Genomic DNA, 23,648 nt, shown 5'->3' with positions numbered 1-23,648 from the left:
TCAATGCTGCCACCAACTTGAATGAATTTGGAAAAAGACCCTGAACTCCACAGAAGACACGACTGAGCAGCTGACTCCTTGACTGAAGCTTCAAGCAACTCTGAGCACAGGACCCAGTCAGGCCTTGCCTAGACTCCAGACCCCCAGAGACGGAGACAATAAGCGTATGTTGTTTCAAGTTGCTACGTTGGAGGTCATTTGTTAGGCACTGATAAAAAAGTAATGCACTTGTTATATTTATAGTGAGTTTCTTTTAAATAGCATGTGGTTGGCCTTGCTTTTTAATCCAGTCCTACAGTCCCTGCTTTTTATTCCGGGGTGTTTAGACCATTTATCACAGTCTACATGGAAGTACTATTAGACCACTTCACATGTCGTTTAAGGAACTTACACTAGTGTACTTAACAATTTCTGCCTCCTGGGTGTTGTCATGCCTGACTTTCACATACGTTGTAAGTCCCTCCATACACCATTACTATTTTTGTTTTAGACAATTGTCTTTTAGAACTATAAAATGTAAGCTACAAAATGTCTTTTGTATTATCTTCCTTTTTGCCATTTCTGGAGCTTTTTATTTCTTTAGGTAAATACAAATTTCTGTCCGGTATCACCTTCATTCCTTCTGGATGAGGAACTTCCTCCAATATTTGTTGTAGCACAGGTAAGTCAACAGTGAATCCGCTCAGCTTCTGTGAGGCAGGCTTTAGCTCACTTTTATATTTGAAAGCTATTTTTATTTTTTTTTCAATATATGAAGTTTATTGTCAAATTGGTTTCCATACAACACCCAGTGCTCATCCCAAAAGGTGCCCTCCTCAATACCCATCACCGACCCTCTCCTCCCTCCCATCCCCCATCAACCCTCAGTTTGTTTTCCGTTTTTAAGAGTCTCTTATCTTTGGCTCTCTTCCACTCTAACCTCTTTTTTTTTTCCTTCCCCTCCCCCATGGGTTTCTGTTAAGTTTCTCAGGATCCACATAAGAGTGAAACCATATGTTATCTGTCTTTCTCTGTATGGCTAATTTCACTTAGCATAACACTCTACAGTTCCATCCATGATGCTACAAAGGGCCATATTTCATTCTTGAAAGCTATTTTTATGGCTTAGAGAATTCTGGGCTGACACTTTTGTTCTTTCAGTAATATAAAGATGTCAGTCAATTGTCTTCTGGATTGCAAGCTCTGACAAGGAATCATCTGTAATTACAAACTTATTCCTCTAATATAATGTGCCTTTTATACCACAGTTATTTTTAAGTCTTCCTCTTTATCTTTGTTTTTTTGCAGTTTGAGTATGAAGTGCCTAGATTTTTATTTGTTTGTTTCTGTATTTATCCTGCTCAAGCTTCTCTGGGACTCTTGGATCTGTGTCTTGGTGTCTTCCCTTGTTTTTACAAACGTCTGAACCATTAGCTCTTCAAATGTTTCTTCTGTTCATTCTATTTTTTTCTCCTTCTGGTACTTCAGATACATGTGTGTTTACCTGTTTGATTTGCTTTGCAGCTCCCGGATACTCTCTTCTCTTTTTCTTTTTTTCACTCATTTTTAACTTTTGTTTTCAGTGGAAGAATTTCTATTCTCTCTTCTTCAAATTCACTGACTCATGTTGAGTCAACTGTGTTGACTGATGTACCTGCTAGGGAATACTTCATCTCTGATAGTGCTTTTGACTTCTACCACGTATGTTTGATTCTTATGGTTTTCATCTGTCTGTTGAAATTTCCCCATCTTTTATTTCATGTTGTCCAGTTTTTCTTCAGTCCTTGTTGTTATTTTAAAATCCCTGTTCAGTTTCTGGACTTTTTGTGAGTCTACTCTGTTGATTGTGTTTTATTTTTCTTCTCCTGCTTTTAAAACAAGTTTCATAATTTTATTAAATTGTAGACATAGGAGGAAAGGAGCAAATGAAATAAATAATATTGATGCCTAGATACAGAATCCCTTGTCCTCCATCAGGCTGTTAGGGTGGGATTTGAGTCAGCCCACAGGGAGTTGGACTGGTTGGGATTGTTGCTACAATTATCGATGGAGCAGCTAAGGCCCCATATTTCTCTAGGGTGCCTTGAGCTTAGTGTGGGCACTCAGATGCCATGTGGTTTTACTTAGTGTTCTCATCCCGTTTACCTTCAGCTTCCAGTCATCCCTACACACTCTGCTTCCCAGAATCTCTCCTGGCCCGTGATGGATGGCTAGTGTTTATCAATCATTGCTCCTATGGCGTGTAGGGGCAGGGCAGCACATATGTCTGTTGTCCTGGTCCAGCCTGAGTTTAAGCATGGCCTGTGCACCTGGGCCTGGGGACGTGGACTTTCTCAGTAGGTCTGACTGTACTAGGGTTCTCAAGAGAAACAGAACCAGGTGGAAAGATATCAATATCTATACCTATCTCTCTCTCTCTCTCTCTCTCGATGTAGATATATATCTGTATCTATAGATATTGGTATCTTTCCACATTTGCACTTTGTAACTGGCATCTAATCATATCCTACCTTATACTTCCACTAGCTCCCAGGAATATACACACAATAATGTGCAGTATTTATTATTGTGAAAAATACCTGTGGAGTATGTATGAGTGTGAAATGTATCTGTTTATGAAATCCTTTTTTTTAATTTATGAGTATTTACTATTACGAAAAGTTTCCTCTTGGATTTGATGATTCTGTATCACAGTTTTATGGAATTTAACCTACAAAGTGGTTTTATCATATTATTTCATCATACACGAAAGCTATCAAGATGAACATTACTGTGATCATGTCAGTAATGAAACGGAACCCCTTTCGGCCCCACCTCTTGGAGCAGGTGCATAGGGGATGGCTCTGAGACAGACACAAGTCCGGGGCCACGTGCCACACCCTGCTCTCCCCGCCACTCCTTCTAACGCGCCCTCGCCATGTCCCAAGTAGGGCTTTTTACCCGTGGGTGTCGAAGCCGTCCTTTGATTCAAGCATGCATTTCCGTATGCGAATTTAAAAGCCATGATATATATATTTATTTTAACTTCTCATTTCTATATGCAAACAAGACAGAAACAAACAACAATTGGAGGGCTTGTGTGGACACGTGTGCACGAGACAACGTGAAATGAAAGAATGACGGGTTAAAGTCAGCCCCACTGTGCGTGCTCGTGCACACGCGGCCCTGGAGGCAGAGCTGGGGACAGCGGCTGTTCCCCCAACCCCGACCCCCTCCCTGCTGCCCCGCGGGTTCCCGAGTTGCCGGGTTACCAAAGGGATCCCTCATCGCTCAGAGCCCCCATGTGAGCCCCGCAGGGCTGCTGAGGACCCTAAAGACGGAGGTTAATGGCGGATTTCCGCCCAGCGGCACTTCACCGAGCCCAGCTCACTGCAACGGCCACCGGGGCCCTCAGCCTCCTGACCACAGCTCACCACAACCCTGAAGTCCAACCTGCCACCCGCATTCTGGCGCCCCAGGAACTAGTGGCATCTAAGCACAGGCGCGCGCGGGCCCTTTTAATCCACGTGGAACTAGGATAGCCCTAGGGGTCCCCCCAACAACCACCTTCTCCACGTGGAGCTGCCCCCACCTCCCGCCAACACCACCTTCCTTCCAGCCCCTGACCCTGGGCCAGGTGAGTAGGTGCCTCCTGTTGCATCCACACCTCCGGACTAGAGCATGGCTGATTTGAAGACAGGAGCTAACTTCCTTGAAAGTGTTTTGTCACATTGTGACAGAGCAATAAGGAAACCCTATGGGTTGGTTACACAACCTAAGGATGGCATCTGATTTTCTAGTGATGTGGCGGTCAAGCACTTTCATGGGCTGGCCTACCCCCATTAAACTCCATAGTACCACCATAGCAGTGGAATGTCAGGGTCTGAGGCTTTCCACCAGTGCACATGTGGCTCCCTCTTTCTCCATTGTGTGAGACGACCTCTGGGTTTTGCTTTGTTTTGTTTTGTTTTGTTTGTTTGTTTTGTTTTTTTGCATAGTAATTCATTTGAGAAGCACAATGAAGACATTCCCCAAATTTCGACTTCACTTTGGAAAGACATCAGCCATAATAAATGCTAGAAACTTGGGAACTGTTTTATTTTCAGTATAGTTATTTCTCTTTTTTCGCAGTAAATTATTGTAAAGGAAATAAACCGATGTATCAGAAGTAAACATTAATATGTATGACCCTGACATCACTTTCACGGGTGATAATAAAACATCCAAGGGTCACAAAGGGCCAGATCTAGCCGGGAATAAGAACTAGGACTGTATTAAGGAGGGTCAGTGTCTGCTTTGGTCTGAATGTTTGTGTCCCCCAACAGGTTTTATATATTGAAAATTTCGTGCCCAAGGGGATGGTTTTAGGAGCTGGGGTCTTTGGAAGGTGAGTCAGTCAAGAGGGTAGATCCCATATGACTGAGAATTGTGCCCTTCTACAAGAGGCCCCAGAAAGCTGACTCATCCCTTCCACCATGTGAGGACACAGCCAGATGTCAGCAGCCTGCAACCCAGAGAGGTCTCTCACCAGATCCTGACTGAAATCACATCTCCATCTTGGACCTCCAACCTCTAGAACCATGCAGAAAATTTTTCTGCTATTTAGAAGTGGCCCAGTCTGTGCTTTTTTTAATTTTATTTTTTATTTTTTTAATATGAAATTTATTGTCAAATTGGTTTCCATACAACACCCAGTGCTCATCCCAACAGGTGCCCTCCTCAATGCCCATCACCTCCTGCGTCCCTCCCACCCCACATCAGCCCTCAGTTTATTCTCAGTTTTTAAGAGTCTCTATTGGTTTATTTCCCTCCCTCTCTAATGGTTTTTTTTTCCTTCCCCTCCCCCATGGTCTTCTGTTAAGTTTCTCAGGATCCAGATAAGAGTGAAAACATATGGTATCTATCTTTCTCTGTATGACTTATTTCACTTAGCATAACACTCTCCAGTTCCATCCGCATTGCTACAAAAGGCCATATTTCATTCTTTCTCATTGCCAAGTAGTATTCCATTGTGTATATGAGACACAATTTCTTTATCCATTCATCAGCTGATGGACATTTAGGCTCTTTCCATAATTTGGCTATTGTTGAGAGTGCTGCTATAAATATTGGGTACAAGTGCTGCTATGCATCAGCACTCCTGTACCCCTTGGGTAAATTCCTAGCAGTGCTATTGCTGGGTCATAGGGTAGTTCTATTTTTAATTTTTTGAGGAACCTCCACAGTTTTCCGGAGCAGCTGCACCAGTTTGCGTTCCCACCAACAGTGCAAGAGGGTTCCTGTTTCTCCACATCCTCTCCAGCATCTATAGCTTCCTGATTTGTTCATTTTAGCCACTCTGATGGTGTGAGGCGGTATCTCAGTGTGGTTTTGATCTGTATTTCCCTGATGAGGAGTGATGTTGAGCATCTTTTCATGTGCCTGTTGGCCATCTGGATGTCTTCTTTAGAGAAGTGTCTATTCATGTTTTCTGCCCATTTCTTCACTGGAGTATTTGTTTTTCAGGTGTGGAGTTTGGTGAGTTCTTTATAGATTTTGGATACTTGCCCTTTGTCTCATATGTCATTTGCAAATATCGTTTCCCATTCTGTTGGTTGCCTTTTAGTTTTGTTGCTTGTTTCCTTTGCAGTGCAGAAGCTTTTTATCTTCATGACGCCCCAAAAGTTCATTTTTGCTTTTAATTCCCTTGCCTTTAGAGATGTGTCACGTAAGAAATTGCTGTGGCTGAGGTCAGAGAAGTTATTTCCTGCTTTCTCCTCTAGGGTTTTGATGGTTTCCTGTCTCACATTCCGGTCATTTATCAATTTTGAGTTTATTTTTGTGAATGGTGTAAGAAAGTGGTCTCGTTTCATTCTTCTGCATGTTGCTGTCCAGTTCTCCCAGCATCATTTGTTAAAGAGACTTTTTTCCATTGGATATTCTTTCCTGCTTTGTCAAAGATGAGTTGGCCATACTTTTGTGGGTCCAATTCTGGAGTCTCTATTCTATTCCATTGGTCTATGTGTCTATTTTTGGGTCAATACCATGCGGTCTTGGTGATTACAGCTTTGTAGTAGAGGCTAAAGTCTGGGATTGTGATGCCTCCTGCTTTGGTCTTCTTCTTCAATATTACATTAGCTATTCAGGGTCTTTTGCGGCTCCATACGAATTTTAGGATTGCTTGTTCTAGCTTCAAGAAGAATGCTGGTGCAATTTTGATTAGGATTGCATTGAACGTGTAGATAGCCTTGGGTAGTATTGACATTTTAACAATATTTACTCTTCCAATCCATGAGCATGGAATGTTTTTCCATTTCTTTGTATCTTCTTCAATTTCCTTCATAAGCTTTCTATAGTTTTCAGCATCCAGATCTTTTACATCTTTGGTTAGGTTTATTCCTAGGTATTTTATATTTCTTGGTGCAATTGTAAATGGGATCAGTTTCTTTATTTGTCTTTCTGTGGCTCCATTATTGGCATATAAGAATGCAACTGATACTGTACATTGATTTTGTATCCTGCGACTTTGCTGAATTTATGTATCAGGTCTGGCAGACTTTGGGTGGAGTCTATCGGGTTTTCCATGTATAATATCATGACATCTGCAAAAAGTGAAGGCTTGACTTCATCTTTGCCAGTTTTGATGCCTTTGATTTCCTTTTGTTGTCTGATTGCTGATGCTAGAACTTCCAACACCATGGTAAACACAGTGGAGAGAGTGGACATCCCTGTCGTGTTCCTGATCTCAATCCCTCAGAAATACAAGCAATTCTCAGGGAATACTATGAAAAATTATATGCCAACAAATTGGACAACCTGGAAGAAATGGACATATTCCTAAGCACCCACACACTTCCAAAACTCAAACAGGAAGAAATAGAAAATTTGATCAGCTATCAAAAATCTCCCAACAACTAAGAGTCCTGTACCACATGGTTTCCCTGGGGAATTCTACCAGACATTTAAAGCAGAGATAATACTTATCCTTCTCAAGCTGTTACAAAAAATAGAAGGGGAAGGAAAACTTCTAGACTCATCCTATGAAGCAAGCATTACTTTGATTCCTAAACCAGACAGATACCCAACAAAAAAAAGAGAACTACAGGCCAATATCCCTGATGAATATGGATGCAAAAATTCTCAGTAAGATACTAGCAAATCAAAATCAACAGCATATAAAAAGAATTGTTCACCATGATCAAGTGGGATTCATTCCTGGGCTGCAGGGCTGGTGCAACATATGCAAATCAATCAGTGTGATACATCACATGAATAAAAGAAAAGAAAAGAACCATGTGATCCTGTCAATCAATGCAGAAAAACCATTTGACAAAATTCAGCATCCTTTCTTAAAAAAACCCTGGAGAAAGTTGGGATAGAAGGAACATACTTAAACACCATAAAGGCCATTAATGAAAAGCCCACAGCTAATATCATCCTCAATGGGGAAAAACTGAGAGCTTTCCCATTGTTTTTTTTTTTTTTTAATTTTTTTTTCAACGTTTATTTATTTTTGGGATAGAGAGAGACAGAGCATGAACGGGGGAGGGGCAGAGAGAGAGGGAGACACAGAATGGGAAACAGGCTCCAGGCTCTGAGCCATCAGCCCAGAGCCTGACGCGGGGCTCGAACTCACGGACCGCGAGATCGTTGCCTGGCTGAAGTCGGACGCTTAACCGACTGCGCCACCCAGGCGCCCCCCATTGTTTTTTTTTAATAGCAACTCAAGCGGACTAAGACAGTGTCTACGTTTTGATAAATGCTCACACACACACACAAATGTTTGTTTCCCTTTGCCATGAATCCACTTTCTACAAAACACTACCAGTCAATGCACTATTTTTTCAAGAAGGAAAAATACATCCACACTACTAAAATGAATTAAGGACATTTGAAAGTTAACCACATTTATTTGAATAGTGTACATATAGTCAAAAGTGACATCTAAACGCTAAAAGTCAACTTGAGCCTTTGTAAAGTCGATATAGTGTCCAAGGCTTCCTGCGTCATTAAGACTCGCGGTCTGAAACTCCACGTTTCCTTTGAAATTGGTTTTAAGTCTCTCTCAGCGCCTTGTACCCAGCCCATCTCCTTGCAGGCTCCCTGCATTTGGAAGGGCAGCGCCTTCAATCTGGGTTTGGGGCCCCCCCACGGGAAAAGCAGCAGGACAGGTAACAGTTCCCCCTCCAGGAGCTGGAGCGCCCGCTGCCACCCCTACCGCGGGCCTCCAGGCAGCGCCGCCCCCGTCCCCGCCCCAGACCGCGGGACACCAGCCGCGCGGACACCAGGCGGAGAGTGTCCTCGGGACGCGCGTGGCGCCGGGCCCACGCCAGGCCGTACACGTCGTCGGTGAAGGGCGCGCCGTCGTGCTCCAGAGCCAGCCGCTCCACCAGCGCCAGCAGCTCGCCCACCTGCGCATCGCGTTCGGCGCCCTCCGCCCGGTTGTCCAGGGCGCACACGCGGCCGCCGCACTCGGCCACCAGGGCCCGCAGCGCGCGGTTGTCGGTGGCGCGCACGTAGTCGTGCAGCGAGCCCCCCTCCAGGTCCTCCCGGCGCGTGAAGACGAGCACGGCGCGCGCCAGGACGCCGGCGCCGAACAGCTCGCGGACGCCGCGCGCCGCCTCCTCGTCCTGGGCGGTGAAGCGGCCCAGCTGCGTGACCAGCAGCAGCGCGTGCGGCCCGGGCGCCGAGAGCAGGTAGCAGCTGGCCCGCTCGGTGCAGTCCGGGTCCGCGTGCCGGCCTTGGGCGGTGAAGAGGTCGGGGGTGTCGGTGACCTCCACGCGCCACCCGGCCCAGCTGCGGCTCCCCAGGGCGCAGCTTCTGGTCACCGGGGTGGCCGCGAGCCTGGACGGGAAGAGCCTGTGGCCCAGGATGCTGTTGCCTGTGGCGCTCTTGCCCACTCCGGTCCTGCCGGCCAGGATGAGCCTGAGCCTGCGCTCCTGCGCCTGCGGCTGCTGGTCTCCCGGGTCCTGGGAACCTGTGAGGACAGAGTAAGTGTGGGCCGCCGGCCTGAGAGCTCGCGTCCCACTCCACCGGGGCTCCGGGCTGCCTCCTGAACTGAGGAGGGCAACGACACCTCCCGCTTCTGCTTGTCCAACCAGGCCTTTCCCAGGCGCTCTGGTTAGAGCTTGTGCGACTCCAGGGGCATCTTTAGCCACCTTTCTTCCATTTTTGGCTCCAGTGCGTGCATCTGTCCCCCAGTCCATGCTCCGGCACCGGGTGCACACTGCTCTGGAGGGTCCCATCGACGGTCTCAGGCCATGACTTCAGCTGACATTACCTCTGGTCGTCTGCATCTTGCAGAGCTGCTCCGTGCTCGACAACTTCCCAGGCCTCTGCCAGACTTCTTCCAGGGCCATCCCAGCGAGGAGATGCGGGAGGGCAGAGAAGGCCTGGGAGTGAAGGGCTGTCTGGAGTCCCAGACACCCCAGGTTGGAATCACAGCCCCGCATGTGCCAGCTGTGGAACCTTGGGCCAGTTTAGTCTAAGCGTTCAACATCTTCTGCATAATGGGAGGGGTGACAGAGAGTTGTGTCTCCCAGGGTTGCTCAGAGTATTAGGTGACAGGATCTCTTTGCTTCTTCCTTCCTCCACTTCCCCTCCTCCTCCCTCTTCTCTCTAGGAAACCTGCTTCCAGTAAGACACAGTTAACCCTCCATCCTTGTTCACGGACACAGTCTACCTGGTAAACCATGTTCCCTCTAGCCCATGATCTCAACCCTCCACAACTTCTGTGGGGATCAGAGTAGATGTATTATCCTCATTGTACCCTTTGGGACCCAAGACACGGCTAGTCAAGGCACTTAATATCCTACAGTAGGGCAGGGGCAGAAGTCCAGCAAAAATACAAAGCTGGGGCTCTAGCTGTTTCACCCCAGCATGGGCACATGTCTAGGATTGTCTCTGTTCAGTCTTTTTTTTTTTTTTAATGTTTATTTAATTTTGAGAGAGACAGGGACAGAATGCGAGTGGGTTTGGACAGAGAGAGAAGGAGACGAATCTGACACAGGCTCCAGGCTCTGAGCTGTCAGCACAGAGCCCAACGTGGGGCTCGAACTCACGAGCTGGAGATCATGACCTGAGCTGAAGTCAGACGCTCAACCGACTGAGCCACTCAGGTGCCCCAATGTCTCTGTTCAGTCTTGAGTTAGCCCATGGCCTTGGGACCCAGAGCTGACATCTAGGGGCAAGTACACACTGAGATCAGTTCTTACCATAGGCATTTTCTTCATCCCTGGCCATCTTGCGTCCTCCCATGCCCACCTGAAAGAGTTCCAAACACAACCTGTTAGTTCCTTCATTCCTTCAATCATTCATTTGTTTATCGAATAGGTATAACTACCTAAGGTGGCTCAGGCAAGGTCCAAAGAGCTGGTGACATCCCAATGAAAGGTCATGCTTCCTGCCCTCCTCTGAACATCAGAATTTGGGGAAGAACCCTGGAAGGACCTGGTTGGTGTTGGAACCAAACCGTGCGATCCTTTGGTGAGCCTCATTGGTCCTTTCAGGGACCCTAAATGCAAATGACAGAGTGGTGGTGATAACCCATCCTCTGTGTCAGTGAGTGAGCCTTAGCTGAGAATTTCCCATGTAATTTATGTCAGTGTCATTAACTGTAGGCACAAAGTTTTGCCAGAAGATTCCACAGCCAGGGGAGACTTTGGAAAACTGTGAGAATGAGAAATTCTGCTCAGTGACATAGGAACCACCTTAGGGCGGTTGGCCGGGGATGGGCCGGGGAGGTGGGGTGCGGAGGACAAGAAGAGAGTTTGCAGTTTGCTTTTGAAAATTAGGAAAGATACCTATCTCCCATGCTGATGTGAAGAACCTGTGATCTGCTCTCCGAAGACCAAAGAATTTGGCTTGTGTCATTTGTGTAAATATGACCTGTGTGCTGGAGAGATGGGACACTCCCTTCCGGCTCCTGGTGTTCCTGCCCTGAATCTGAGGCCTCTCAAACTAAGCGATGACCCCAAGTCCAGCAGGATTTACTACAGATAGCCACTCAGTGATGGAGTCTGCATGATCTCATGAGGACCTGGCCACAAGGGCGCAGCTCTGCTCTGTCTGCTTCGCCAGCCCTGTGTCCCACTCACTCCCCTTCTGGGTCAGCTGCTCCGCAGAGGACAGGTTTCAGGGCCTTTCCAGCCCGCCTGTGCGCTCACCCCCATGACCACTCATTCTCTCCCACATTTCTGTCTGAGTCCTGTCTGTGCTCCACCATCCATTTCAAATGCTACCTCTTCATGGCAACACCTGGCTACCATGGGTGACCGTGCTGAGTCCCATGGGCAACACACAAGGACAAGCAAAGGGAAGGGTTGATTGATAACTTGTCTCTGACCCGTTAGATGACAGGTTTGTCTTCTGCGTAATGCCCCTTTCGGCTCCCCAAAGCCCTTGGTAAAGTTGATTCCACAGGCTTCAGGTGAGTAGTGATCTTGTGTGTAAAAATTAGCAAACTCCCATAACTGACTGCACAGCAGAACTGAAGAAACAGCCAGAAGATACAGTGCAAAAAACAAGAATTTAGCTAAAGCAAGAAGTCCTTATCGATGACGAACTGACCAAGTGTGCTCTAGGAAATCCACTGGACTCCTGGCCCCTATGGGACTTCCCAAGGTTTGCGATGGTTTGGGATGGGATTTGAAAAATTCTTCCAGAGTTTCTGAGAGCTGACATCTGGGGTTTAGAGGCTTGGAGTCATTGACTGATGTAGAACATGGAGACTCCTAGCATCTTAAATGCGATTGGATATTATGTAATCCCCTGCTTCCTGAACCTGCTGCCTTTTGGAAGTATTTATGGGAGTCTTTAAAATATATATTTGACATTTTGTTTCATAGATGTGTACTTTAATAAGAAAAAAGGGGGTGCCTTTGTGGCTCAATCTGTTAAGTAAGTGTTTGACTCTTAATTTTGGTTCAGCTCATGGTCTTATGTTTTGTGGGTTTGAGCCCCTCTTCAGGCTCTGTGCTGATAGCACAGAGACTGCTTCGGATTCTCTCTCTTTCTTCATGTGTGCCTCCCCTGGTCACATGTCTGTCTCAAAAATAAACAAACAAACAAATAAATAAATAATATATAAATAAACGTTAAAAAAACGGTATCTCTCACCCCTCCTCCTGAGGGATTTTTTTAATTAAAAAAATTTATTTTACTGTTTACTTATTTTTTTTGAGAGACGGTGAGACACAGCTTGAGCAGGGGAGAGTCAGAAAGAGAGAGGCAGATGAAGAATCCAAAGCAGGCTCCAGGCATTGAACTGACAGCACAGAAACCATCGCAGGGCTCAAAGCTTAATGGACCAAGCCACCGAGGCACCCTCCCCAACCCCCTGAGTGATTCTAATGCATTGGGTCCCTGCTCTGAGTTTCTGGGCCATTCATCCTGTCCAAGCCCTTCATTTATAGCCAGTGTGTGGGGATGAAGAGGGCTCCAGCCCACAGAGCCCTGGGCAGCTTGGGCGGGGGAAGGGATGTGCAAGGACACACAAGCACGTGTACTGCAGAGGTCTGAAGACCATGTTCATAACTGTTGCTGGCTCCTGCAAGTCCCTGGGCATGCACAGGGCTGAGGGGGTGGAGTGTGTGAGTGGGGCTTGGCTCACAGACACGATTTCCACTGTGCGATGTGTTCTGAGGTTAGACTCACTTGTTTGTCCTCAGAAATGTCTCTCTCCTTGGCTGCACATGCCCTCAGAGGGAGTGTCTGCAGCCTTCTCCAGCGTGCTCAGCCCTGACAGTGCTTCTAGCAAACACCTTTCTGACCAGGCGAGGAGCAGGGCAGGATGAAGTATGTAGTCCTAAGTAAAAGTGTGCTCACTCCAAGGCTGAAGAAGATGCTTACCATTGCTTCTTCACTTGCTTGTTCTGAAACTCAGAGCTCCCTGAAAAGCCTGCAAGGGTGAAGTTATTCTTTGTAGATCCAGCTCCCCTTCCTGGGAGGTAGTAGAATGCAGGCGCCCACTCAGTGAGCTGCAACCAGACCCTGAATTCCTTAGAGCCCACCTAACCCCCCCACTTCCTCCACTCCCCTCTGCCCCAGGTGGCTCCCTTCTTTCCCCTGTGTGCTCACCTTCCAGCAGAAGTGGTGACAGGTTCTGCTGTTGGCTGCAGAAAGTGCGACCTGGTACTGTGCCTTGGGTTGTGAGTACAGAGGCTGTTCCTGCCAGCACAGAGCAGGAAGTCTCAGAGCCCAGGGAGGGAGGGCCCAGTGGTGCCGATTTAAAGGGACAGGACATGGGCCAGGTGGGCCAGCGAGTGGTGCCTTTGAGTTCTTTTCACTGGGCAACCCACCCCCTGCTTGGGACTGTGCTGATCCTTTCCGAAGGTCGCTGTGGCACCACGTCTTGTTCCCGGGAGGGGCTGTAACCTCAGTGAAGGGCAGTTTAGACTTCTGAGGCCTGTTCTCAGTTTTGGCCCTGCCCACTACTCTTATATCCAGTTGCCGTTTGCTTTTTGGGTGTTCTCCTAGAAAATGGCCTCTTGAGAGTCTCCTTCCCCAGGAATCAGGGAGGAATCCTTGACTGGACATCAGTGTGGACAAGGCCACCAATGTGGTCCTCTCTGCCATCTCCTCGTTCCTAAAGAAAAAGAGGTCTTTTCAGCTGTTAAAGATCAGACAGCAGGAAGAGGATGGAATTTTCATAGGAGACTTAGTCTGGCCTCAAGTTGGTATCTCTGACCCAAGTGTCTGTTTCTCCTCTCAGGAGGTCATGAGAGAGGAAAATAGCCAGACAATTTGTGGAGAGAAGGCTACAACAGCGTATGGTGCTATGTGCCCTGGACCTGGTTTGTTCTGGAATCAACTCTGCGATCTTGCCCAACTCACTTACAGTTTCTGAAGTCAACTCTCCCCGTGTGTAGTGAGGGCTTTCACTTAATCTGAAGCTAATGCTCTGTGGCCTGATTTTTAGCCAGTCTTGCCAGTTCATTCTCTCTAGTGAAGATACCTAACCCATGGCCCTCCACCTTATCCCCCCACACGCTATCCAGCTTTATTGAGATATAATTGAAATATAACACTGTAATTTTAAAGGGTGCAATGTGTTGATTTGATGCACTCTATATTGCAAAATAATTGCCACTATAATATTATTAGCTAACACCTGCATCACATCACATATTTACCATTACTCTTTTTTTTTGAGTGAGAACATTTAAGATCATCTATTCCATTAGTAACACTTAAAGTATGATACAGTGGTAATGAGCTATAGTCACTCTGCTGCACGTTAGATCCCTACAACTTATTCATCTTATAACTGGAACTTTGTACTCTTTGACCAATGCCCCCATCCCCCCATCCCCCAGCCTCTGGTCACCACCGTTCTACTCTCCATTTCTATCAGTTTGGCTTTTTAAAATTCCACATAAAAGTTATATCATACAGTATTTGTTTTTCTCTGTTTGACCTGTTTCACTTACAATAATGCCCTGAAGTTCGACCCTGTTGTTGCAAATGACAAGATGTTCCTCTTTCTTTTCACAGAACTATATATATATACATACACACACCCGTAGATGGACCCTTAGGTTGCTTCCACATCTTGGGTACTGTGAGCAATGCTGTAGGGAGCTTGTGAGTGTAGATCTTTCTTTGAGATCTTGCTTTCATTTCTTTTGGATAAATACCCAGAAGTGGGATTGCCGGATCAAATGTAATGCTACCTCTAATTTTTGGAGGACCATCCATATGTTTTCCACAGTGGCTGCACCATTTTGCGTCCCGTGCACAGTGCACAAGGCTTCCCTTTTCTCCACATCTTCCCTAACACTTGTTACCTCTTGTCTTCTTGATGATAGTCATTCTAACACGTGTGAGGGGATACCTCATTGTGGTTTTGATTTGCGTTTCCCCTGATGATGGTGATACTGAGCACATCTCCATGCACCTATGTGCCACCTGGATGTCCTCTTTGGGAAAATGCCTGTTTGGTTCTTCTGTCCTTTTTAAATAAATTGCTCGGGTTTTGCTATTAATTATATGAGTTCTTTATGTATTTTGGGTATTAACCCTTTACCAAATATATGATTTGCAAATACTTTCTCCCATTCAGCGGGCTGCCTTTTTGTATTGTTGATGGTTTCCTTTGCCAGGCAGAAGCGTATTAGTTGGATGTAATCTCACTTGTTCATTTTATCTGTCGCTGCCTTTGCTTTTGTGGTCAAATCCAAAAAATTATTGCCAAGACTGATGTAAAGGATCTTACCCCCTGTTATTCTCTAGGATTTCAAGTCTCTTAGATTTATTGAGACCCATTTTATGGCCTATTGGTCATATTTAGGAGAAGGTTCTCTGTGTACCTGAACAGAATGCATAATCAACTTCTTTGGGTAAGGTGCTCTAGTGTTAGGTCTAGTTGGTTTATCTGTGGGTCACATCTTCTGTTTTGACCTTCTGATTAGCTCTGGAACACGTTTGTCAGCGTGGACATTGAAATCTACAGCTTGTTGTTGAATTGTCTATTTCTCCTTGATGCCCGTTATTTTTTGCTTCCTGTGTTTTGGAGCTCAATTGTGAAGTTCATGTGTTTTTATAACTATTACATCTTCAAATTCACTGAATCTTTGTTGTAGCCATTCAAATCTATCGTTGAGCTCCACTAGTCAAATTTTCATTTCAGTCATACTTTTCTGCTGCAGAATTTCTATTTTGTTGTTTAAAAAAGCGATTTCTGTATTCTTATGGACACACAGACATCAGCAAATCAAGGCCTAGAAAGGCAGAAAGGGAATCAGTATCCAGATTCACTACACGATGTTACCTAAAATGCCCAGTTTTTAACAAGAACTGTAAGATGTACAACGAAACAGGAAGGTGTGACCCATATAGGGAAAAAACTCAGGCCACAGGAATTGCCTGGCAGAGGCCCTGGATGTTGGATTCAGAGACAGGGCTTCCAAAGAGCAATTCTAAGCATGTTGGAAGAACTGAAGGAAATCAGTGTGAAAACTCCCACCACTGGTACCATACTTGATGAAAGGCTGAGAGTTTTGCCCCTGTGATCAGAGATAAGACAAGGATATCTGCTCTGGTCGCTTCACTGCAACTTTGTGCAGGGGGTTTGCGTGTTTGGCTGGACTCTCCTGGTGAAGTCTGCTTCCCCAGCAGGGTGAAACCTTTGGTGTCTCTCCTCAGAGGGTGCAGCCTGGGCCTGCACAGTCCCAGGAGGTGACAGTTGTCTTAGCCCCACTCTGTGTGTCTTTCCCTAACCACTCTGTCTGTCCATACTATACCCGGCGGTTAAACCTACTGACCTCCAGCTGATTCCTCCCAAGATACTGTTCTCTTGCTGGAAGGCTGAGGGGACAGGGAGCCCCAGCTTCTTGGCCACACCTCCCAAAATGCAGTTTCCTTCCAGAGGAGCTGAGTGTGTGTTGGAAGGGAAGAAGCAGCTTATGGTAAGAGTCACAGACTCACTGTTCTTACTACTATTTAGTAGACTTTTTTTTTTTGAAATAGTCTTTCTTCGTTTGCTGAATGATCTTAGAACAACTTTAAGAGACTTTAATATATTTTTAAAAATATATACGTTGCACCACTTATGGCTGTCCCACCAGTACTAGGTCTGTACAGTTCCTCCAGGACATATGGAAGCCTGTCCTAGTTTTGGGTCAAACTCTGGCCACATTGCCAACTCCCGTCTTCTTCCTTCCTGCTGGCTGCCTGGAGTTTGCCTCGTTTTGTCTTCCCCTTGTGGTGTCTTATTATAGTTAAACGAAACAGCGTCAAAAGGGAGCCAGGCAGCAGTTACCACCGTCCTACCGACAGCCGTCTTAATACAGAGTCCCGCTGTCCTAATAACTGCAGATATAGTGAACTTGCAGAGGGTGAGAGAGACGCTAGCCTCTCCCTGTATTTCAAAGAGTTGTTTATATTCTTTCACAGCTTGGACATGAGTCATTTCAGTGCAACTTTCACGTTCTATATCTTCCTGATAAATAAATAATAGTCAAAATAATAAGGCTGCCTGGCTGTTTGTTAGCTATTTATGTTTTGAGTGAAAAATTTTTAAAATGTGGGGGACGTGGGTGGCTATTTGCTTGAGCATCTGACTCCTGGTTTCAGTTCAGGTCATGATCTCACTGTTTTTGAATTCAAGCCCTGCATCGGGCTCTGTGCTGGCAAGGAGTGTGTTTGGGATCCTCTCTCTCCCTCTTTATCTGTCCTTCCCCTCTTCACTCTCTCTCTCTCTCAAAATTAGTAAATAAACTTTAATCAATCGATCAATCAATGAACAAACAACCAGTAGAAAAATTGGTCAAAATTTTGGAAGGTAGCAGCATCCGTGTGCACCTGTTCTATAAAGAGCAGAACTGACTTGTTCAGCCCACGTCAGGGTCAAAAGATCTAGCTGCTGTGCTTGCTTTGAATGGGTCCTGGTTGGAGATTCCCAGGAAGACGTCCACCTCATCCTCAAGCCAGCACCAGCCTGGGGAGAGATGGGAAAAGTATCCGGTGCAGAGGCCAGTGAGACCTCCATGGTGGGGTTCCTCTTTGGCCCCGCCTTCCTGCCCCAGTCCCTTTTGGGCACAAGAGCAGCCACAAATGAGAAGACGTGAACCTGTGACCTTGCCTTTGTGGGCTGATGAGGAAGAAAGACTCAGGAGAGGTGAGGCAGGAAATTGCTGGGGCTGAAGTAAGATGTATGTTTTTCTATGCGTGAGTGAATTTACGAGAAATCACCCTGTTGCCCATTTCTTGAAAATGCAAGGGACTGTGGGAAACAATAACAGAAAAAACTGTGCTGTGATATGGTGCCATAAATATAACAGTCTTTCCTTTAACCCTCGTTAAAGATTTACTTACCATGTTTATCATTTGTAATACAGCACTGGAGACACTCCACAAAGATGAGAGTGAAGCAATAAAAGATGTCAAGTTGAAACCAAAAGAAAGAAACGAAGGTAACAGCAGAAACCGTGCCAACTTTGTTGTAAATCCCAGAGAGGGCAGATCACTGAAGGCTGTCAGCTGGTCCTGGCAGCCTGTGAGTTCTTTCCCTGACCCCCATTCTCCCAAGCTGCCTCTTCCACCCTCGGTACTGAGGAATGGCTAAGAATCCAGGGGCCATCCAAGCAAAGGCTGTGGGGTTTGGAGGTGTGGGACTGGAAAGTCTAGGCGGATGAGTGAGGAAGGATGCTGTGTGTGTGGAGAGTAGCAGAGAACTCAGGGTTAAACATGCCTGTGCCTTGGCTTCTTGTGTTCATGGCTGTTGGTGCTGGCTGGTAAATAAAGGTGATGTCCATAACCATCTGTAAGTGTCCATTACTCTGATGGCCCAGGGATGCTAAAGCCCTGGGAAAAGAACACCCATACTCGTATTCACACCTGGGTCCTCCAGCCAGGAGTCTTGGGACTGGGGCCTCTTCAGGGTCTCCCTTTGGCGGCCACAGGCCCCTGTTCCACCTGGAGATTTATACCTACAGCCAACCAACACCTGAGAGGTTGTGTGGGTACATGGGCCCAGGCTCATGAATCATGCTGGGGGGAGAGTCTTGGGATTCGTCTTCATTGGGAGAGGCCCAGACAGTCTCACATGATGCTGTTCTGTAGGAGGCATTGAATTGAGACAATCTGGGACTTCTTATCTGTAAAGATACTGGGGCACATGGGGATTGTGGTTTTTTGGGGTCTGTTTGTGTTTGGGTTTTCTCCAAGCCATAGATCTTGATCGTGGCAGAATCAGGCCCACACACTATTCCACTGACTGATTTTTATATATTAAGGAGACATTTTTGCTGATTAAGAGAAAATAGTCCTTTTGTGCAGTGTTGGTATTCTGTAAGAGTGAGGGATTGATTGTTGCTGCTGGGACCAGGGCCCGCTTTTACCTCTGACCCCCCAGCTCATGGCACCCTGACAGTCTGCCTGTTTGCCTTAAGAGTTCAGGAGGCCCTAACCGCACTCCCAGGCTTTAAATTCCTGTGTGTCTCTTTAAAAGAAACAATTGTTAGTTTTTGTTTTGATGTTGTATAATTGTTTCCAAAAAGAAAAGTCTTCAGAGGACTGAAATCTAAATTCTGAGAAAGCCCCAAGCTCTCATCAAGGAGACCCGGGGTCCGTCTGGGCCAGAAATGTGGCGGGAATGAGGAAGAATGTAGTCTGGAAGATTTGCCCTGTTCACACCGTGACACAGAAGGGGAGACCTTTGGGTTTCTCAGAGGATGGGACAAGATTGCAGGCAGGGGCAAGGTGGAGGGGACATACTGGGCGCCTAGCACTGCACGACAGGTCGTCCAAACTGCAGTTGAAACAGCTGAGACATGGATTGTGTGGTAGCTCCTGGAGTCCAAAGTCAAGATGCCAGCAGAGGCGTGCGCTCTCTGAAGCCTTGAGGGGAGGACCTTGCTTGCTTCTTCCTGGGCTCTGCTGGCAGCTGGCGATCTTGATTCTCCTTGGCTGGCAGATACGCCACACTCTCTTTCCTCACTCATTTCATTAGCAGCAGCAAGTAGATACCAGGCCGCACCTTACACACTGTTCTCGGAATTCTCCTGGGCTAAATATTCAAGTTCATCACTTACATGATCTACTCTCCACCCAGCAGCCCACCTCAGTTTAGCCTGCCTCCCCGCCCCCTGCCATTTTATAGCAAGTGCCATCGTCCCTTCAATGTCCAGCAGCGTGGTCCCCACCTCATTCAGGGACCTCACCAGAAAGTGACATTGATGTTCATCTTACTACCGACATCCTCTAAGGGCAATCTAGGCCTTTTTTTATCATGTACCTTAGAATTCCTCGAGCCTCCATGCATTACTCAATTTCAAAACGACTCCTACATTTTAAGTAATTACCAGAGCAGGACCCTACTTCTTGGCCTTAAAATCTATATTAGTTCCCCCAGGAGCTGCTGTAACAAATGACCACAAACTGTTGCTTAAAGAGCAGAAACTTACTGTGTCATTGTTATGGCTACTGTCTCACTGGCACAGGCTACAACTGCCAAACCGAGACGTTCCCAGGGCCATGATCTCCATGAAGTCTCTGGGGAAGGATCTTTCTTTTCTGCGTCTTAGCTTCTGGTGCTGGCTGGCCTGCTTTGTTCTTTGCCTTCTAGGTGCTTAACTCCAATGTCTGCCTCTTTTGTCACATGGTGTTCTCTGTGTGTATCTGTGTGTAAACTTCCCTCCCTGTGAATGAAACGATTCCAGGCATCGGAGTAGGGCTCAACCTTGACTTCATGACATGACATCACAGAGACTGTGCTCCAAATAGGTCACATTCTCAGGTACCAGGAGTTAGGACTTCTTTAGAGGGACACAATTCAACCTACGATATGGTAAGAGAGGGACAGTGTGTGCAGTGTGAGGGAACAGTACCCCTGATCTCTTCCTCTCAAGTCCTCATTGCAGTTACCAGGTTAAGCCCATTGGGATAGTTTTCTTAGGTCTCTGCTTCTTGGAAATCTTCTACTGCGTAGGGCTTAGAATCCACATTCCTTGGCCTGGTTCAACAGTCATTATGATCAGTCTCAACTCCTCTTCCAAGAATGAGATTCTTCTAGATATCATTGTTCCAGTTAATATCCATTTTACACTTTTGTAAGGAACGAAGGTGATAATGATATGGAGGTCAGTGCCTGGGACACAGTAGGCCCTCAGTAAAGGCTGGTAATAATTCCTGCACTCCAAATTGTTAGCTGTTCTCTGCCTGTGTCCAGTGTTATTTTCACCTCCAAGGCTTGGATCATGCTATTTCTGCCTCTCTTTCTTATCTGCAGTTTTCAAAAAAAGCAAACTCATGACTCCTGGGCAAGTATAAACACATCAACGATTTTGCTCAACTCATGGCTTAACTAGAGAACCAGTTTGATTCTATAATTGGTTCAAAGTTTCTTTGGGTGGCTCAATCAGTTAAGCGTCTGACTCTTGATCTCAGCTCAGGTCTTGACCTTAGGGTGTTGAGTTTGGGCTCCATGCTGGGTGTGAAACCTAGTTAAAAACAAACAAATAGACAAAGAATAAAACAAAAAACACAAACAAACAGAAACACAAAGTTCATTTGAAATCAAGGGTTGATGTGTTCAAGAGAGTAGTAAAATGTAATTTTTGAGCTGTATATTCCACCAGACAGAAAATTCGCTGAGTATCTCCAAGGCAGAGATGTGCAAAAATTCTTTCTGTCCTTAAAGTGTTGTAATATATCACAGCTGATCATCAAGCACAGCACCACAGAGAACAATAGAACACTCCAGCAATCTCTCTTGCCTATTTCTAAGTTTTGGATCATTTTCATAGTATTCTCTACTTTGTGATCATAAACAGTCTCCGATAAGTATTGTTGATCCTAGAAGATTGTTTTTACTATGCATGGCCTGATTATTTACACAGATGCAGCAAGAATCATAATTAACCGGAAAAGCCTCCTTGAGTTTGCTCGGGAAATCTAGAGCCTAATCATATTAAGCAACTATCAATTCCAAAGGATAAACTTCTTTTGGAAATTTTCAAATGAGTTTTGAATCAGACCTTTCAAAGCCCCTGCTATTCTTCTATCCTGGGAGAAGGAAACCAATGTCCAAACACTTTCTCCAATAAACTTTGCATGCTGTACCCATAAATCTCAGTGAATTTCCCTCTTCCTGAGGTCGCCAAAATTTGCCTGGGTTTCTGAACTACCAGGGAGTGGACTTCCTTATTACCTGAGAGTCTGGGATCCTGGAAGCCAGACATCATATTAGTTTTCTTATGAAGGTTTTGGAGACATTAGCTCCACATGTAACAGCAACAATTGCTCCTTAGCAGTGGTCTGATGGTCTTTGATTAAACAACAGTGACTCTCAGATATCACACTGTACATATGGCCTTGCTGCAGAATCGATTTTTCCATTGGTATCTTTGAAACAAGAGGACAGATTTTTATTAAACCTAAGCAAATGGTTCTATCATCATGAAAGTGAATGAAACTCAGTAGAAGCATTTGTTTCTCAATTTTGAGGGTAGGTGAAGATGAGGTAATGTTTAAAGATGGTTGTTGTGGGTTTACAAATACACAGTCTACTAATTCGTTTAAGGAGAAAGAAATAAGGTTTCCACACATAGCCATACAAGTAGAACATCAAACAGAATGCCATCAATATTCCAAACAAATAACCACAATGGCACATCTTGAATCCGTTCACTCAATCCTATGTCATTACTACTTACTCTGTTGGATCTTGAGACAGTCGTCTGATTTCATGAGGTACATATGCTTCCAGACTGAGAGTGCCAGTAGTCCTGGCTTTGCTCACTGGCACAGTCTGAGCATTGAGTCAGTGCTGCCATCTTGCAAACCTGCTCTGAAGAGTCTCTTTGAGGCAACAGTAGTTCAGAGCACGTCCTACAGTTTTTCTCCTGAAGCTCCAAGACTGTGACCCTCTGGTGAAGACACAAATTCTGAGTGGTCACTTTTGGCAGATCTTTGGAGAAGCCTTAGGAGGAAGCAGAGACCTGTTTGAGAACAGGACTGAATGGTTGTGGTTCATAACCGAATATAACATCGTGGAAGTCAGTAAAAGGCTCTTTGGGGGGCATGGTCCTTATTTCCTGAGGGTTTGGTCAATGTTTCCTCTGAGGGATTCAGCCCCAAGTGCACTGTCACACCTAACACCTATATCTCTTTTGTGACACGGCTGCCATGAGCCTGCAAGAGGCAGCTCTTCTTGCACATCTGTGGAGCCAGAAGACAGTTTCATTGAAGACATGTGAGTGCAGGGGTATAGATAATCCAGATCCCTTATCCTGGTAGACAGGCTGTGGAGGTGCTGAGTCTTCCTTTTCATGCAGTGCCCTTTGGGGGTGGAGTGAGTGGGGAGAAACTAGGAAACCTTGAGTGATATCCACTTATAAGAGGTTGTTACAAAGTAGAAGTGACTAGTTTTATTTGGCACCAAGAGGGAAGGCTCCAGAATCCCTAACCCCCAACATGATGATATTTAGGGATAAGGTAAGTGGGTTTCCATGAGTTCATGAATCTGGGGTCCTCTTGACGGGATTAGTGCCCTTGTAAGAAGAGATAGCAGAGAGTTGCTTCCTCGCTCCATCATGTATTGACACGGTGAGACGGCGCCATCCACAAATCAGGAGGTGAGCCTTCCCCAGGGAAACAAGTTGGCTGGCACATTGGGCTTGGGCTGTCCAGTCTGCAGAACTGTGAGAAATGAATTCCTGTTGTTCCTGCTCCCAGGCTGTGGTATTATGTTTATGCAAGCTGATTAAGACAGCATCTCTGATGTGTAGGTGAGCCTTAAAGGGTAATCTATGAGACTAGCCTAGAGGGTTCTATTACTACTTCTAACTAATACCTATTGATCACTATGGTTTGAGTACCACTTCATGTGTACAAATTTATCTGGTTTCACAATGACCGTCTGAAGTAAGTATTCCATTTTAAGGATTAGGGGAGTGAGTTGCAGAGAGGGTAACTCACCCAAATGTGGCACGCTGAATGGTGGCCCCTGAAAGATGGCCACACTTTAATCCCCAGAGCCTGTGAATGTTACCTTATTCCATAAGCATCTTTGCAGATGTGATTAAGTTAATGACTTTGAGATGGGGAGATTATTCCGGATTATCTGGGTGGGCCCCAGATGTAATCAGAAGGGTCCTTCTAAGGAGAGGCAAGAAGATAATGTGATGAAGGCAGCAGAGATTGGTGTGATATGGCCCCAAGCCCAGGACAGCTGGCAGCTTCTAGAAGATGTAAGAGGCAAGGCATGGATT

General features: G+C 45.9%; 1 protein-coding gene across 4 annotated transcripts in view; it reads right to left on the bottom strand.

Moving 5' to 3' along the window:
• Positions 1 to 7,827: 7,827 nt before the first annotated feature.
• The window catches only part of LOC147582963 (GTPase IMAP family member 1-like), a 142,595-nt gene continuing 126,774 nt past the window's right edge, over positions 7,828 to 23,648 (bottom strand). Inside the window, exons 1-3 of one of the 4 annotated variants that reach the window (XM_086686886.1) lie at positions 13,015 to 13,093; positions 10,152 to 10,200; positions 7,828 to 8,914 (exon numbers count right to left, since the gene is read on the bottom strand). In XM_086686886.1, coding sequence (XP_086543012.1) covers positions 8,064 to 8,914; positions 10,152 to 10,194 — 894 coding nt within the window. In that variant the 5' untranslated portion in view covers positions 10,195 to 10,200; positions 13,015 to 13,093 and the 3' untranslated portion in view covers positions 7,828 to 8,063. Of the gene's footprint in view, positions 8,915 to 10,151; positions 10,201 to 12,591; positions 12,738 to 12,786; positions 12,811 to 13,014; positions 13,094 to 23,648 lie in introns of those variants that run through there. The other 3 variants (XM_086686877.1, XM_086686903.1, XM_086686896.1) reach the window with 3 other exon arrangements.

Source organism: Puma concolor, chromosome A2 (assembly GCF_028749965.1).
Source record: "Puma concolor isolate L17-30 chromosome A2, mPumCon1.1.hap2, whole genome shotgun sequence".
Classification (NCBI taxonomy): Eukaryota; Metazoa; Chordata; class Mammalia; order Carnivora; family Felidae; genus Puma; species Puma concolor.
The sequence above is the reverse complement of the archived record's forward strand: the minus strand, read 5'-3'. Positions and strand labels throughout refer to the sequence as shown.